This window comes from Rhodofomes roseus, assembly GCF_022264815.1.
Source record: "Rhodofomes roseus strain CIRM-BRFM 1785 chromosome Unknown C8Q71scaffold_19, whole genome shotgun sequence".
Lineage (NCBI taxonomy): Eukaryota > Fungi > Basidiomycota > Agaricomycetes > Polyporales > Fomitopsidaceae > Rhodofomes > Rhodofomes roseus.
The window spans coordinates 346,166-359,001 of NW_025952975.1; the positions used below are offsets into that span (position 1 = coordinate 346,166).

General features: G+C 56.2%; 7 protein-coding genes across 7 annotated transcripts; 1 reads left to right on the plus strand and 6 right to left on the minus strand.

Moving 5' to 3' along the window:
- The first annotated feature begins 9 nt into the window (after positions 1-9).
- C8Q71DRAFT_774627 (uncharacterized protein) lies at positions 10-1,974 on the plus strand. Its single transcript, XM_047924541.1, has 6 exons — positions 10-279; positions 346-523; positions 963-1,149; positions 1,208-1,320; positions 1,374-1,603; positions 1,657-1,974. The coding sequence occupies exons 1-6, from the start codon at positions 160-162 to the stop codon at positions 1,816-1,818; spliced, it is 990 nt and encodes a 329-aa protein (XP_047775971.1). The 5' UTR covers positions 10-159; the 3' UTR covers positions 1,819-1,974.
- Positions 1,975-2,140: 166 nt separating this feature from the next.
- On the minus strand, positions 2,141-3,230 carry C8Q71DRAFT_849946 (uncharacterized protein). The gene is made up of 4 exons (XM_047926718.1): positions 3,057-3,230; positions 2,814-2,997; positions 2,355-2,752; positions 2,141-2,302 (listed from the first exon to the last, which is right to left on the minus strand). The coding sequence occupies exons 1-4, from the start codon at positions 3,195-3,197 to the stop codon at positions 2,201-2,203; spliced, it is 825 nt and encodes a 274-aa protein (XP_047775972.1). The 5' UTR covers positions 3,198-3,230; the 3' UTR covers positions 2,141-2,200.
- A 196-nt stretch (positions 3,231-3,426) lies between these two features.
- On the minus strand, positions 3,427-3,816 carry C8Q71DRAFT_774634 (uncharacterized protein). Its single transcript, XM_047924542.1, has one exon. It carries the CDS (start codon positions 3,789-3,791, stop codon positions 3,516-3,518), a length of 276 nt encoding a protein of 91 aa, XP_047775973.1. The 5' UTR covers positions 3,792-3,816; the 3' UTR covers positions 3,427-3,515.
- Positions 3,817-3,948: 132 nt separating this feature from the next.
- C8Q71DRAFT_909674 (uncharacterized protein) lies at positions 3,949-5,860 on the minus strand. The gene is made up of 4 exons (XM_047929055.1): positions 5,210-5,860; positions 4,957-5,140; positions 4,260-4,906; positions 3,949-4,199 (listed from the first exon to the last, which is right to left on the minus strand). The coding sequence occupies exons 1-4, from the start codon at positions 5,462-5,464 to the stop codon at positions 4,104-4,106; spliced, it is 1,182 nt and encodes a 393-aa protein (XP_047775974.1). The 5' UTR covers positions 5,465-5,860; the 3' UTR covers positions 3,949-4,103.
- A 239-nt stretch (positions 5,861-6,099) lies between these two features.
- C8Q71DRAFT_194266 (uncharacterized protein) lies at positions 6,100-7,612 on the minus strand. The gene is made up of 3 exons (XM_047916892.1): positions 7,372-7,612; positions 7,093-7,300; positions 6,100-7,028 (listed from the first exon to the last, which is right to left on the minus strand). The coding sequence occupies exons 1-3, from the start codon at positions 7,492-7,494 to the stop codon at positions 6,337-6,339; spliced, it is 1,023 nt and encodes a 340-aa protein (XP_047775975.1). The 5' UTR covers positions 7,495-7,612; the 3' UTR covers positions 6,100-6,336.
- Positions 7,613-8,155: 543 nt separating this feature from the next.
- On the minus strand, positions 8,156-10,796 carry C8Q71DRAFT_774639 (uncharacterized protein). The gene is made up of 4 exons (XM_047924543.1): positions 10,656-10,796; positions 9,578-10,553; positions 9,101-9,269; positions 8,156-9,041 (listed from the first exon to the last, which is right to left on the minus strand). Exons 2-4 carry the CDS (start codon positions 10,421-10,423, stop codon positions 8,635-8,637), a joined length of 1,422 nt encoding a protein of 473 aa, XP_047775976.1. The 5' UTR covers positions 10,424-10,553; positions 10,656-10,796; the 3' UTR covers positions 8,156-8,634.
- On the minus strand, positions 10,503-11,656 carry C8Q71DRAFT_194349 (uncharacterized protein). The gene is made up of 5 exons (XM_047916893.1): positions 11,534-11,656; positions 11,384-11,481; positions 11,274-11,332; positions 10,656-11,177; positions 10,503-10,553 (listed from the first exon to the last, which is right to left on the minus strand). The coding sequence occupies exons 2-4, from the start codon at positions 11,438-11,440 to the stop codon at positions 10,685-10,687; spliced, it is 609 nt and encodes a 202-aa protein (XP_047775977.1). The 5' UTR covers positions 11,441-11,481; positions 11,534-11,656; the 3' UTR covers positions 10,503-10,553; positions 10,656-10,684.
- Between the last annotated feature and the right edge of the window lie 1,180 nt (positions 11,657-12,836).

Consider the following 12,836-nt stretch of genomic DNA (forward strand, 5'->3'; position numbering starts at 1 on the left):
TGACGTTCCCGGAACCGATGTGTACGACGTCCCGTAATTGTGTCGCGTAGCATATCATGTGACCGCGCCTACGCCAAGAGCGGCGAACAATGGCTCGGGATTCGGGAACGCGTCTTGTCTCCTCTCACCACGCAGCTACCCCCGCCACTGCAACGCTTGATGTTTTTCAAGGACTGGCACACCTTCGTCTTCTGCGACGGAGATATCGTCGACGAGTATGACTTTCGCATTGTAGACGATACCACCGTGTCGTGCTACATCGCTAGCGAAGCAGGCAAGGTCAGCGCCACATCCCACTCGCACTCGTCTCACTCACTCAAGAGACGCATGCCATTCATGTCACAGAGCTTCGCAGTGAGGTGGCAGAACGATCTGTACGGGCCGGCGGCTGCGGAGTGCTTTATGGACGGTCAGCGCATGGGATGTTCAAATGTCGACCCGGGGCAGAGGGGTGCGCGGAATGGTGTCCGCACCGGCGGAGACTACAAACAATACTTCCAGTTTGCGCCGCTTACTACAACAGGTGCGTTCTCTATGCTTCAACTAGAGTAGCAACTGGCGCCACAAGCGGTCAAGACTGTGCTGCACGACCAGAACAGAGTCGACGCACACAGCGGGTACCCCGTTCTATGATAGCGCACTCTCACTATGCGGCAACACCATGACCAAGCCCCGCCTCAAACTGGGGAAGATACACATGCGTAGTTGTCGCAACGACGACAACGTCTCACACGTCAAGCCACAAGTCGTATGCAAGTGGCGTTCCAGTGAAGACGTTGGACTGCCTCCCGATGTGGCCTGCTTACGCTCGTTTGGCGTGCTCTCCGCTCACGAGCGGTCACGAACGCAGCCAAACCTACGGAGTCGCGCTCCCTGGTTATCTGGCGCCACAGGCTTGCGCTGGGCTGTGTTGGGCCTCCCGATCTACTGAGCACACCACAGCGTTGACATCAGCTCTCCAGACGACGACGACATGGCCGATCCTGACGACCCGAGCAACAACAACCTAGGCGTCATTGAAGTCCGGGTATATCGCATCAGATACTCACACGAGGAGTTCCGGCCCAACCATCACCGTCGGCCTCAGGAATACGCAGATCGACCACCTGTACACGAACGGAGCAAGAAGGCCGGGACGCACTGTGTCAGGTTTGTCCAGCTACCGTGGCATGTAACCTCATCGAGCTATATGTTGCCTCTTGCGTAGACTCGGCGAGGGCAAATGGTGCGAGCCCTACGCACCCTCAGGACCAAGAAGGATATTCCTCGATGGAAAGAATGACCCCTACATTCGCTTCATCTTCCGCTATCAACCAAGAGGTGCGCCACACGCATGAAATGCCTTGACATCTCAAGAGCCCTGTCACCCGTAGCAATGTTGCAAGCGCAAGGAATCATACCGAGAGACGATGGTGCAGAAGCGTACTATCAAGACCAGCCCGCGGCGTTCCACCCGAGCAGGAAACGGAACACCTCTGTGCTCTATATGGGTTCGAATGCCGGCAGCGCGGGCCCCCCAAACTATCAAGCACCGGTGAAGGCCGAGCCACGGCCACTCGCGGAACGCTTGGGCTCCGAGTACTACGACGACATGCAAGTCGAGGTATGCCTTCGTATCTTCTATCGAACCTGGCTCTGTAACTTGCACTGTTGCAGAACATGTTGCGCGCTAGAAGCGCTCAGCACGAGGTGCCCGCCCCGTACCATCAGCCCCAGCGACTGCACGACCTCCCACCTGCGCCTAGGCGACATCCTTATGTCATTGATGTCGACGCTGATGTTATTGATCTTACCCAAGACGACGACGACGACGACTAGCATCACCCTGCCGGTTCTCTGGAGTCTGCCTCATCGGATGCCTCTCATAACATGACCCATCACACGTCACTCGCCTCTACCGATTATTTCATTGTTTAATTCACCTACACTTGTATGATATGCGATTTAATGTCCATGGGATCACGATGTTACGAACGACGTGAGACCGAGTCAGGGATAGTGCGCATCGACGTCGGACGACCACCTTCCAAACAGCTGGCCATAGTGTCCAAGCTCGAGAGTCATGACAGCGTCCTCGCGATCTTGTTCACAGGCAGGCGATCATAGGGAGAGGCATAGAAACATAGTGCATAAGATGACAGAACACGTAGTAATAGAACATAAGATAGGAAACCAAGCTTGGGTGAGCATGTCGGCCCTATCAATTGACATCCATCGCCGCGTCATCCGCTCCGTGGTTCTCTGGAATAGCTTCTGCTTCCGCAAGACCCATGGCCAATGCCTGTTCTTGCTCTGCCCGTTGCTAGACTTATTGTCAGCGCTGTGGATTTAGGAGGAGGCTACGGATTACTCACCCACACAAAGCCCACAAACTCACAAAAATTCACAACATCCTGAGATATGGTCGTAGGCTCCTTGGCTACCACTGGACTGCTTAAGGCTGCAATGGGAGGTAGGACGAACTCGTGTGACGATGGGGGGCGGAAGACCCTGGCACGCGCCATGATGTCCTTGCGTTTCTGGTCTATGTTGGCGTAGCCGCCTTTGCCCGTGTAGACAAAGCGAATCACTTTGTGTGGATTCGCCCATTGCTCGGGAGTGGGGAGCCATTGTTTCTCGAACGGAGTCTTCTCTCTGGCCAAGATGGCGACGTGGTCGGGGTAGATTGTGTCCGGTTCAAAGGAGGGCACTGGCATGCCTTCACTGGGATCATAGAAACGGATTTCCACGATTCCGGTGGATTGGTGCCGATCTAAGAAATAGTACGAACAGATGTATCATGTGAGTGGGGAAACATTGGTTCAAGTACTTACCATTTTCATCATAAACTCTTCGCGACGCCTTCTCTTGTCCCTTAGCGTAGGGCTGCTTCGCCGTCTGCAACCGGCCGCTAGTTCCAGCTTGCAAATAGGTCGCCGATCGCAGGGCTCTGCCGTTGTAGAGCGCAAACACATAGACACCATGACTAGTACTATTGTAGCACTTCACCCGGTAAGTCTAGAACAACGTCGAAAGTCAGCGATAATCCTGTCGGACACAGTTGATATGATGCGCACCGCCTGCTGCTTCCAATTTGCCTCAACAAAGCTACTTACAACTATCCCATGCTCCTCGACATCGTACTCCTTGAGAAGCGACTCCTTGAGAGGCGACTCAGGATCCGTAGGATCCGTAAGATCCGGCCCATCGGAGACCATGGTCGCCTGATAACATCCCCGACGAGAAAACTCAACCATCGCAAACCAGAGAAGGAGTTAAGACAAATTGCGGGACTGTAAGGATGGGCAGGCTTATATATATACTGCATGGGCAGCGGCCACATCGAAGCGCTTCAAGACGCCGTGGCCCAGAAGGCGTGGCCACAGTCAAAGCGATCGCTTTACACCCCGCGAGTCTGCCCCTAGCAACGAGATTCGTGCCAAGATTGGCAAGTCAAGTCGGCACCTCCTCATGAAGGCTTTGTCTTGTAATTTGCAACGTGTACGCACCATTTATGTCAGCAGGCGGCAACCTGCTCAACTCTGAGTCGAACGGCGCCATTCAGCCTGAGTGGCGGTAGACGGCGGTATCAGCCTGAGGGCCCATATGACCTCACAGATCGAGTTCATGGTGTTGGACAACACGATATGTCGACGAGTGAGGGAACCGTCTTGAGGACGCCGCGGTCGAGATACTGTAACGAGTCGGATTGTGGGCTTCAACTTGACCATTGCCTGTTTGGGAATGCCACCCGTCGTTAGCAGGCGCCCGGCGTACTGAAGCAATATTGCCAAGCCCGGCGGCATGACCATTGTTCACGAGTCAAGAGTGCACTGTCTAAGATTCACGATGAGGCGAAGAAAGGACCAAGCAAACGGAGCGTACCGGTAGTCAAGGCAACCCAGGGCAGTTATTGTCATGGCCGGTCAGAGTTGACGTTGAGCGTTTGGCATGCATCCGAGTCATGATGCATGATGTTGCTAGTGGGCCCAGATCGATACGTCGGGAGCATAGCAACTCACGGTCGCGGGTGTTGGCATAAAGGCATACTGGCATAGAGCATAGAATGTGCGGCATGGTAGTAGTACAGAGTGAGTGCGGATGGCATAGAGATATCGCATACTTCAGTCGGCATCCATCGTTGATCCAATCGCGCCACGATCCGAGTCTCCCGTCACCTGCGCGTTCTTGAAGTCACTGTTCTTTTCAAGGGCCCGCTCCTGCAGTCTGTGTGAGTACATTTTCAGACACTATCACGAGACTCATGCTTGGAGACTGACCTGCAGAAGCTGCAAGAACTCGAGGAAGTTGTCTTCGTACACGCCCCAGTTCAACCCAGTCCGCCGAGTCGAGACGTTCTGGCGGCGTCCCTGCGCTGAACCTCCGCCCTGTCGAGAAGTACCGGCCTGCATAGGCAGTCCACCGCTGACGTTAGCCTGTGCCGTCGCTCTCACTGCCGCCTTGACCGCTATCTTCGCTGCGTCCTTCGCGGCCTCTTTCGCGGCCTTCCTTGCCTCCTTCCTCACGGCCTTCCTCGCCTTCCTCTCGGCCGTGCGTGCCTTGCGTTCTTCATCTCGCCGTCTCTCGTGGAACCTGGATTCCCCAGACCTCGACGACTCGGAGGCTGCCACAGGGGGGAGAGCGACAGAGGGCGGGTAGAACGTCCGAGCATTCGCCATGATGTCCTCGGCTTGCTGAGTGGGGTTATTACAGCCACCTGGCTTCGCTGAGAAGACGAATCGCAAGACTGCGTGAGGATGCTGCCACTGTTCGGGAGAGGGCTCCCAGGTGCGGCGTCCTCTAGAGGGAGGGCCTCCTTCGACGGACGACGCTACAGCGGAAGGATCTACGTTCCCAGGCTGGCTGGACTCCGGTTCTTCGAATAAGCGGAATTCGACTATCCACGCCGTGACCGCAGGATCAGGGTCTACGAGCAAATGCGTGAGATGGAGGGATGTGATGGGACACGGTACTTACCATCAGACAATACAGGGAGTTGAAACTGTTCCGCCTGGTGTGACTCACGCACCAGCTTTGTCAGGCGTAGATGCTTGCGGGTACCATCCGGGAAGTACGTCGTTTCACAAACTTTCTTGCCATTGAGTAAGGTGGAGACGTAGACGCCTTCTCCCATATAGTTACGGCACTTGAACTTGTACCGCTAGACAACGGATCAACGTCAGCGATCGGCCCTATGTGTGACAGTAAATCTTACAGCGATTATACTCACATCCCGCAGACTGCTGTGATACACGACGTAGCAGCTCGCAACATTCCCGTGTACTTCGCGTTCATACTCTTGTAATTCCTCTACGGGTTCCGAATCGCTGCTGTCGGAGACGAGCGTTACCTTGTAATCGAGGAGGCGCATGCTTGCGAATGACAACTGGTAGTAGTGAGCCGGGTCCGAGTATCCCACTGCACAATAACATCGTATATATACATCGTCAACCGAATCTCGATTCAATGAGATACGGTATCCCATATGACGACGCGGAAGGCAGTGGGCGGCAGCGTCGGGACGGCCAAAGTCAATTGTAGAACGCACACACCACGAGGCTCACAGAGAAGATCATCGGGTAGGGCGGTTCGCGGAGTACCTGTGTATAGCAAGATGAAGGTGAACTCGCGCATTTCGGTGGTTCTATCAGATGCATCCCGGTGTGCAGCACCGGCTGCTGCGGTACAGGGTGTTGAGGTGGCAGAAGCTACCACGATGGCATCAAGCCGGTGGCATTCAGAACCCGACCAAAGGAAGTTCGGACTTGGGAGATACCAGTCCTCTGTCGCGACAGCCGCCCGAAATTGAAGTAAAGCAAGAGCTAAGCTGCCGGGTGGGAGTCCTAAGGAACTTGAGTATGGTCGTAATCCGACTCGGAGTGGCGTCCGAGTGGCGTCCGAGTGGCGTTCAAGCTAGTTGCCATTCCGGGGTGTCTATCAGGCGCCCGTCGTACTGAGGCAACGTAGACGTCGGACGTAGCAGTGCCAAGCACTGTCTTTGGCCCTGAAGTACGTACGAAGGGCAGCATACATGTCGTAAACCACAATAACAGAGCCCGCACGCTGTTCAGATGAATCTCGCGAAGCTCTGTCATTTGATACCGCTGCTTTGGCCGGTGCACAGTGTGCATGTGCTTGGCGACCTTCTAAGAATTCCAGTTCACCACCAGTGGTGACGGTGGCGTCAAGAACAAGGTAGCACGAGGAGTCACTGAGGAATCCTCGCGGAGAGAGTACGGAGGCACGGCAGAGAAGAACACGGTATGTTCTGATGGGACCTCACAAGGGCGTACATATCGTAGGTCGCATAACAAAACATGCGAAGGGTAGCATACATCGAACAAAATAGCGCATGATTCATAGGCCAAGCGTCCTGAACCGGTGATTCCGCATACGTTCTTGAGATCGCACCGCGTCCCGCCGCATTTGGGTCTCGTAGAACCGCGCCACAAGGGCCGCGCGTCCGTGGGCTTGCGTAGGCTCGCCAGCGACCGCACTGCCTTGCGGGGGTCGTCCTTCGGCGTAGCCGACTCCTGGACGAGCCTGAGCGCCACTGATGAGCCCCCGAGCGCCGAGGTCGGTAGTGACTCTGAGTCCACGGTTGGGGTGGCGTTGCGCTCGTGAGTGAGAGAGGAGTTGGTGAGGGACTGGCGCAGGTAGAAAGGGAGCGGGGCGCCATATCTCGGGCACAGGCAGAGGTTCCGGTTGCGGAGGACGAGGTGTGGGCTGCAAAGGCGACCTCAAAGCAACGAACGGAGGTAGGCAGACAGGCAGCGTCGAGGAGCATAATGTCCTAGCGCGCGCCATAGTCGCCGCAGAGGGTGGGTGTCTTTCGTGGTGCAATGGGAGGCCCGCATCCGCGATCACGAATTGAAAGACGGCGTCCGGGTGTGCCCATACTTCGGGAGAGACGAACCACGGTGTTGGCGCTGGCGCGGCAGATGCGGAGGGCTGTCCACTGGTGCTCTCGCCGTTTTCTGATTGTGTGAGTGGCGCGACCTTGAAGACGCGGATTTCTACTATGCCCCGGTGTGCTGCGAAGTGAGGGTCTACGAACATCGCAGACAATGAATGATAAGCGACAAGAGCAGATTCGTTCAATGGGAGACTTACTATCCGGAGGCAGCCGGACTGGCGCCAGCTTGACGTCTTTCCCCCGGCCGTTGGCCCGCAGATCCACCTCGTTCGGGTCCGGCGACTGGTTGATGCACCCACGCTCCCAGGGGCGGAAGTGATTCGAGTTGCACAGGCCATACCCCGATGCCGACATGAAGACACGGACGTCACAGTCTGTGGCGTTGTGAAACTCACAGAGATAGCTCTGGGTATATGGAAGGCGCAGGGCATGAGAACGCGACTTCGAGCAAGAGCATTGGAGGTGAAGCCACTTACAGGTCTTTCTCGAGGTATCTCGAGGTAGCAGCTCGCTACAGTGCCATGTACCTCATACTCGTGCTCCTCATATCGGCCGGTGTCGGTCCTGCCAAGGGTGGCATCGTATCTTCGTACGCGCATGGCTGCGATGTGGAGTGAGAGAAGACGTTCGTTCCAGGGACACGCCGACAGTCCGGGGCCATAAGTACAGGCTGGGCAGCCAGTAGGGGAAGCGAAGCGCTTTGTGTTGTACAGGATGGCGGTAGCATAGCACTCGGGTTGGCTTGTGACAATAGGGGCATAGTCAAAGCAAACGTGTTCGCGGAGGTTTGCGGTGCACGTAAGATCTCGATCTTATTGATCAAGCGAGATCCCTCCATGCGTGATCATGACAATAGTCGGTCAAAGTGTAGGTGCCTGAGCTGTGCTGCCTGTGCTTCTCAAGTCGCCGATAGTCCATGGCCAAAGAGCGTCGAGCGAAGCAGCGCGAGGTTGCGAGTCTGCACAGAAGCTAGGATTCGGAAGCCACGTCCAAGGCTCTCGGCCAGGGCAAAGAAAGTACGGGGAAAGTACGGCATCTGGAAACAGTACTTGGTAGACAATCAATTAATCAAGCTTCGGGCAGTGGCGAGAAACGCGGGTGAGTGGCACGAAGGCGGCCAGTCGCCGTATCGAGTGGCGCGGCGTCTCAATTTGGCAATTGCCGCCCGCCGCTTCGCATGATTGTGATCAGAGCGAATTGTGCAAAACTTGCTCATCCTATGTCGCAAGCAATTGCTATAAGCTACTGAAAGTCTGTTTCCGAGAACGAGAACGAGATGAATTCAGCAGACTTCGCTATTCTTACAGCAACGTGTGAGGCCGTCGCTGTCATGTCACGTGCACAACACAACTAACACCCATGAGTGGCACTAGTGGCATGAGAGGCATGTGCATTGTGCTCGGGCACCCGTATGTAGTAGAAGAGTCTAGAACGTGAAAGACTACACGACAGATAATATACGAATAATAAGGTAGCAAGCGGCCAGGTATGGGCGTAGAAGCAGCTTTGAAAAGAATGATCGCGCGCGACGAATAGCCCAAACCATGTGTAAGTACGACCTCGAGTAGCAGACTCGACGTACTGTACTTAGCAGTAACAAAACACAACATGCAAAGTCCTCGCAGCCCAAATTTCGACCAACAAAAATACCGATGACGCAACAACCGAAAGGGAAATGCCCTCCAGAAACCATGCAAGTGTCCGTGTTTGCCCACTTGACTTGCCGACCTCCCCCGCTACTACCACGCTCCGGCCATCGCGATCAGCGTACTCACTACGCACACACTCGTCGCGACCCACCACCCCACATCCACTCCCCACGCCCGCTCCGCTGCACTGCTCTTGGTCTCCATCTCCTGCACGAAACCCGTCCCGCACACCTTGTTCGTCAACACCGCCGCAGCCGCGTACGTCTGCTGCAGGCCGCTCGTGTTGAGGCCCTGGTCCACGTATCCTTCCATGATGTGCTGCGTGCACGAGGAGCAGCTGGGGTCGCTCGCGTTCGGGAGGGCGGTGCCAAGCGGGAGCGTGTAGTAATACGCGTCTGCGGGGTGCGCTGTGGAGGAGAACGCGGAGACGTAGCAGTAGGTGTTGGTTGATGAGGAGAGGCACGCGGTCTCGCGCATGAATGAGTAGGTTTGCAGGCCTGATCGATTGCAGGCACGTTAATGATCAAAGGGGATGTGAAAGAATGGTGGATCGTACCTAGTAGGCTGCTTACAGCAACTTGGTTGTTTGCCTTGAGGTCTGTCGAGCACGCGTCCTGGAGCGCGTCCGCGAAATACGCCATGTTCTCCTCGCACTGGTCCGCGCTGAGGTCCGTATTACACGTTCCCCAGATTATGCTATTCAGCTCCGTGAGGTTAAACTGGGCCTGTCCTCCCAAGATCAGCTATCGACGTCATACGGAGATCGACCCGGGAGGGAGGGGCGACGGGTATGATAGGAGAAGCGAGCTATCGATCAAAGTGTCGAGCCGGGGTAGATCTGCACAGCGCATCGGGACAGCATGGAGACATGTCTCCCGCCGCCGGTTCCTGCCCACGATCACAGCCGAGGCCGTCGTCGATCACGTCTGTGCAGATCACTCCTGCCCATCACCCGGAATTTGCGATACCCCGCTCACGCGAACACCGAACATGTCCAAGCCCCGAAACCCTAAGCCCGAAAGGAAGGACGCACCTCGATGAACGCGCTCGAATGTTGCACCAGCAGCGAAAACGGCCTGCACTCGCGGAACGGCGCTGTCTGAGTCATGTTGACAAAGAATTCGCGGCAGCCATCCGTCGAGAAGTTCGTCGTGATCCCCGTCGAGTCGAATGGCTGCGGGAACGGGGTCGGGAGCACCGGTGCCTCCGCAGGTATTGTCGGGGCAGCCGAGTTGTCGGTCACGGTCGCTGTCGGCGCCGTGCTCGTGTCCGTCTCGGACGCAGTCATGATGGACGTCGCAGTAGCCGTGGCGGACGCAGTCGACGCGCTTGTGGCCGTCTCGGAGGGGAAGGAGATCCCGCTGGCTGTTTGTGGTGACCGGCCCTCGAGGTCTAGTTGATATTCCAGTTCCCGCTTGTCGTGTCGCTCGTGAATATTGCCCTCCCAGTCGAGCACCGAGGCTGCGAGCGCTCGCCATCCCGGCGCTGCACTATCCCCAGAGAACACGTCGAGTACGGCGGGGTGCGACATGTACCGCGTAGACAGGGTGATGATAATGAGAGCCGCGGGCACTACCAGGACAGAGAACTTCAGTCGTCGTGCGTTGCGGCGTTTCTTCATCAGCATGCGCAGGTGCGCCTGGTCGACACTGGCGTGCGACTTCTCGAAGGTGGCTAGATGGGCGTCTGGAGTGGTCGTACATGATGAGACCGGGGTCGGAGAGGGACTGCTCGAACGCGAAGACGAGGTCGCAGGTGAGCTCGATCGCGTGACAGTCAGAAACGGTTCCCCTGGGGCATCGAATGAGCATGAGGGTCTGTGTTCATTGCGACCGCGATGCGTGCGGGGCGGGTCGGGCGACGGCGGGGGCGTGAACATGAACGATCGTTAGGAGGGTGGGCCTCGCAGGTGCGCACGACGGGGCGCTGCTTGCTTTTGTGAACGAGTGTGATCCGAAAGGAGTGGCGGATGCGGGGAGGTCCGTTGATGCAGAGCACCGACTCAGCACCTGCGAACAAATCAGTTAGTCCACGGGCAAGAGGGAGTGGGCAGAGACGAGACACACGACGTGCGGCGTCAGCTCTGGGGTGAAGGAGAACGGTGTACTCACAGACTTCTGGGGTGGCAGGAGTGCGATTATCAGTAGTGACTGCTGTTAAAAGTGAGCAGACAGTAGTGACATGGGCGTAGCGGCGAGCTCTGTTCCCCACGGAGGCAGCCCTCTGCGTCCGACCGGCGACCGTCCTGTTCAGGAACAACACGCTCGACGCCAGTGCTGCCCAGCCAGGCCCAGGCCCCCGTGTGCGGATTCGCTCCTTCCAGCCAATCAGCATGCAGAATTGCACACCGGGTACCTCGAGGCGCCCAATCGCGGCGCCGCATCTGCCTATCTTGGCGGTACGAGCGTTCGCCCCGGGTCCCTCGTGTGTCGCTTTGCCGCTCGAAGCCCACAATGTCGCCTGGGTTTGATCTGAGGCGATTCGGCTGCGTCTTGTGTGCGACGAGATGATGCCTTGAGCTGCAGTGCATCCCTATCACAGGATCGTGAAGTTGAACAGTACAACATCGCTGAGCGATGACTAGAAGGAGATGCTTCAACACCACTGGCAGCTTCCAAGGCAGGTACGGAAGCCTGAGAAGGTGTCGTCATCAACAGATGCGGCCAGCCGAAAATAGCTGGAGCGGCATTCCGTAAGGGGGAAGGTGCGATGTGAAACCCACGACTTACTCAGAATTCAGCAGCTGGGACAGTGTGGCTGCATCAAGTTGCAGCGACCATGACAAAAGCTGTTCAGAATGCGCTCAGACATGTGAGAAACAGAAGAAATGATGGCCTACGAATCCGATGATTCCGATCGTACTGGGCGAGATGCCCGAGGCCCGATTCGCCGGCATACCGTGACCGCCGTCAGACTTCGGGGCCGCTTCAAGTAGGCCTCACGCCGCCCGTAAGTAATGTCAGATCGTCATGGCGCGGACGAGGCTTACCACCGGGGCTTGGACTAGATAGCTTCCATACTTGATCTCAGCGATGTTGTATCATAGGATCCTGAGCCAGACAAGGATCATCCCGGTCACTCCGCAGCAAGAGCCTCGTCTATCACGCACCATACGGTATCTGGCCACGGTAATTAACATTCAGAACGAGACCGGCTTCAAAATGGGTCGTCATTCGCGGTGCGCTCGCATACAGCTCGTAAATTTGTCTGTGCCGGTTGGGAGCGCGGAGAGGATGATGGCAAGAGACAAAGGCCTTTCGTCCAGCAAACGTGCCTTTTATACGTGGACCCTCTGGTCGACAGGTAGTGATCTTCGTAGAGCCGTGCGTGACGTCATGGACAGGTATGAGCAAGAAATGAGCCACAAAATGGCTCGAAACGGAATGGGACCGCGGACCGGGAACCTGGATAATCAAAGTGTTTTTGGCATCGAATGAGCTATCGTTGACGCAAGATGTATGTACATAGCGCAGCGACACCACCTAGCTATAGGAATAGCACGATGCTTCGGTAGGGATATCTGTCTACACGCCGTTAGCCTTGCAGCCATCATCAAGCCAGTGAGCGAAACATGAATGCATTCGGAAATGATAAGGCGCCTATATCCACAATGGGTCGCCAGACTCATGAAGAAGGTTTGCTCACGGTGTGCTTATGATCATCAACATGTCTTGCATTGTCGACTAGATTTGAGAAGGTTGCCGAGAGTATACTTCAAAGTATCCGTCCCATGAATGCGTGAAGCTGCTGCATATGCCTGCGCTAGTAGGATGAACTCAAGTGGTTGCGGCCCAGTCACGATGGTCGCGCACACCATTTGAACTGGCACGCGCGCCGCTCTCCTCCCCTCAAGAAGGTCGTGTTTGCAGTCTGCCTAGGGGTAACTAGCACGCGCGACACGCGTGAAACATAGGCATGCTGTTATGGATTCCAATCTGCGCGATGAGAACAACACACGGCACCACAGTGCTTGCCCGCCCGAGGTCGGTCGCCTGTGTAGGTGGGAAGATATACTCAACATCTAATCGTCTAGAGTCAAGTCGATGACATCTCCACTGGCCTCTAGGCGAATGGGGAATCTCTCCCTCTTGACGTTGCCCTTAATCAAGTAAACGGCGTCCTCGTCAATGTCTCGCCGCTCCCTCTTGACCCTCTGCGACGGGTCGGATGCCTTCAGGGCCTTTATCCTCGCCTGAATGATCTGCGCTCGTCCCTGAATAGAATCGAGTTCAATCTCGAGATCTTCGAGGTCTTCGTTCCTAGCTACGGATGGCTTAACGTCTTCTACGGTG

Excerpts from the sequence above, each read along its gene's own strand:
- C8Q71DRAFT_774639 (XM_047924543.1), bottom strand. The coding sequence starts at position 10,423 with ATGTTCACGCCCCCGCCGTCGCCCGACCCGCCCCGCACGCATCGCGGT. Across the intron at positions 9,270-9,577 it reads ATTCGAGCGCGTTCATCGAG|GCCCAGTTTAACCTCACGGA; the intron begins GTGCGTCCTTCC and ends TTGGGAGGACAG. Across the intron at positions 9,042-9,100 it reads TGCTGTAAGCAGCCTACTAG|GCCTGCAAACCTACTCATTC; the intron begins GTACGATCCACC and ends GCAATCGATCAG.
- C8Q71DRAFT_909674 (XM_047929055.1), bottom strand. The coding sequence starts at position 5,464 with ATGGGATACCGTATCTCATTGAATCGAGATTCGGTTGACGATGTATAT. Across the intron at positions 5,141-5,209 it reads ATCACAGCAGTCTGCGGGAT|CGGTACAAGTTCAAGTGCCG; the intron begins GTGAGTATAATC and ends TCCGTTGTCTAG. Across the intron at positions 4,907-4,956 it reads ACTCCCTGTATTGTCTGATG|ACCCTGATCCTGCGGTCACG; the intron begins GTAAGTACCGTG and ends ATTTGCTCGTAG.
- C8Q71DRAFT_194349 (XM_047916893.1), bottom strand. The coding sequence starts at position 11,440 with ATGCCGGCGAATCGGGCCTCGGGCATCTCGCCCAGTACGATCGGAATC. Across the intron at positions 11,333-11,383 it reads CGATCGGAATCATCGGATTC|CTTTTGTCATGGTCGCTGCA; the intron begins GTAGGCCATCAT and ends CATTCTGAACAG. Across the intron at positions 11,178-11,273 it reads TCCCAGCTGCTGAATTCTGA|GCTTCCGTACCTGCCTTGGA; the intron begins GTAAGTCGTGGG and ends ACACCTTCTCAG.
- C8Q71DRAFT_849946 (XM_047926718.1), bottom strand. The coding sequence starts at position 3,197 with ATGGTCTCCGATGGGCCGGATCTTACGGATCCTACGGATCCTGAGTCG. Across the intron at positions 2,753-2,813 it reads AAGAGTTTATGATGAAAATG|ATCGGCACCAATCCACCGGA; the intron begins GTAAGTACTTGA and ends ACTATTTCTTAG. Across the intron at positions 2,303-2,354 it reads AGTTTGTGGGCTTTGTGTGG|CAACGGGCAGAGCAAGAACA; the intron begins GTGAGTAATCCG and ends CAATAAGTCTAG.
- C8Q71DRAFT_774627 (XM_047924541.1), top strand. The coding sequence starts at position 160 with ATGTTTTTCAAGGACTGGCACACCTTCGTCTTCTGCGACGGAGATATC. Across the intron at positions 524-962 it reads TGCGCCGCTTACTACAACAG|ACGACGACGACATGGCCGAT; the intron begins GTGCGTTCTCTA and ends TCAGCTCTCCAG. Across the intron at positions 1,150-1,207 it reads GCCGGGACGCACTGTGTCAG|ACTCGGCGAGGGCAAATGGT; the intron begins GTTTGTCCAGCT and ends CCTCTTGCGTAG.
- C8Q71DRAFT_194266 (XM_047916892.1), bottom strand. The coding sequence starts at position 7,494 with ATGCGCGTACGAAGATACGATGCCACCCTTGGCAGGACCGACACCGGC. Across the intron at positions 7,301-7,371 it reads AGATACCTCGAGAAAGACCT|AGCTATCTCTGTGAGTTTCA; the intron begins GTAAGTGGCTTC and ends CCATATACCCAG. Across the intron at positions 7,029-7,092 it reads AGTCCGGCTGCCTCCGGATA|ACCCTCACTTCGCAGCACAC; the intron begins GTAAGTCTCCCA and ends CGATGTTCGTAG.
- C8Q71DRAFT_774634 (XM_047924542.1), bottom strand. The coding sequence starts at position 3,791 with ATGGTCATGCCGCCGGGCTTGGCAATATTGCTTCAGTACGCCGGGCGC.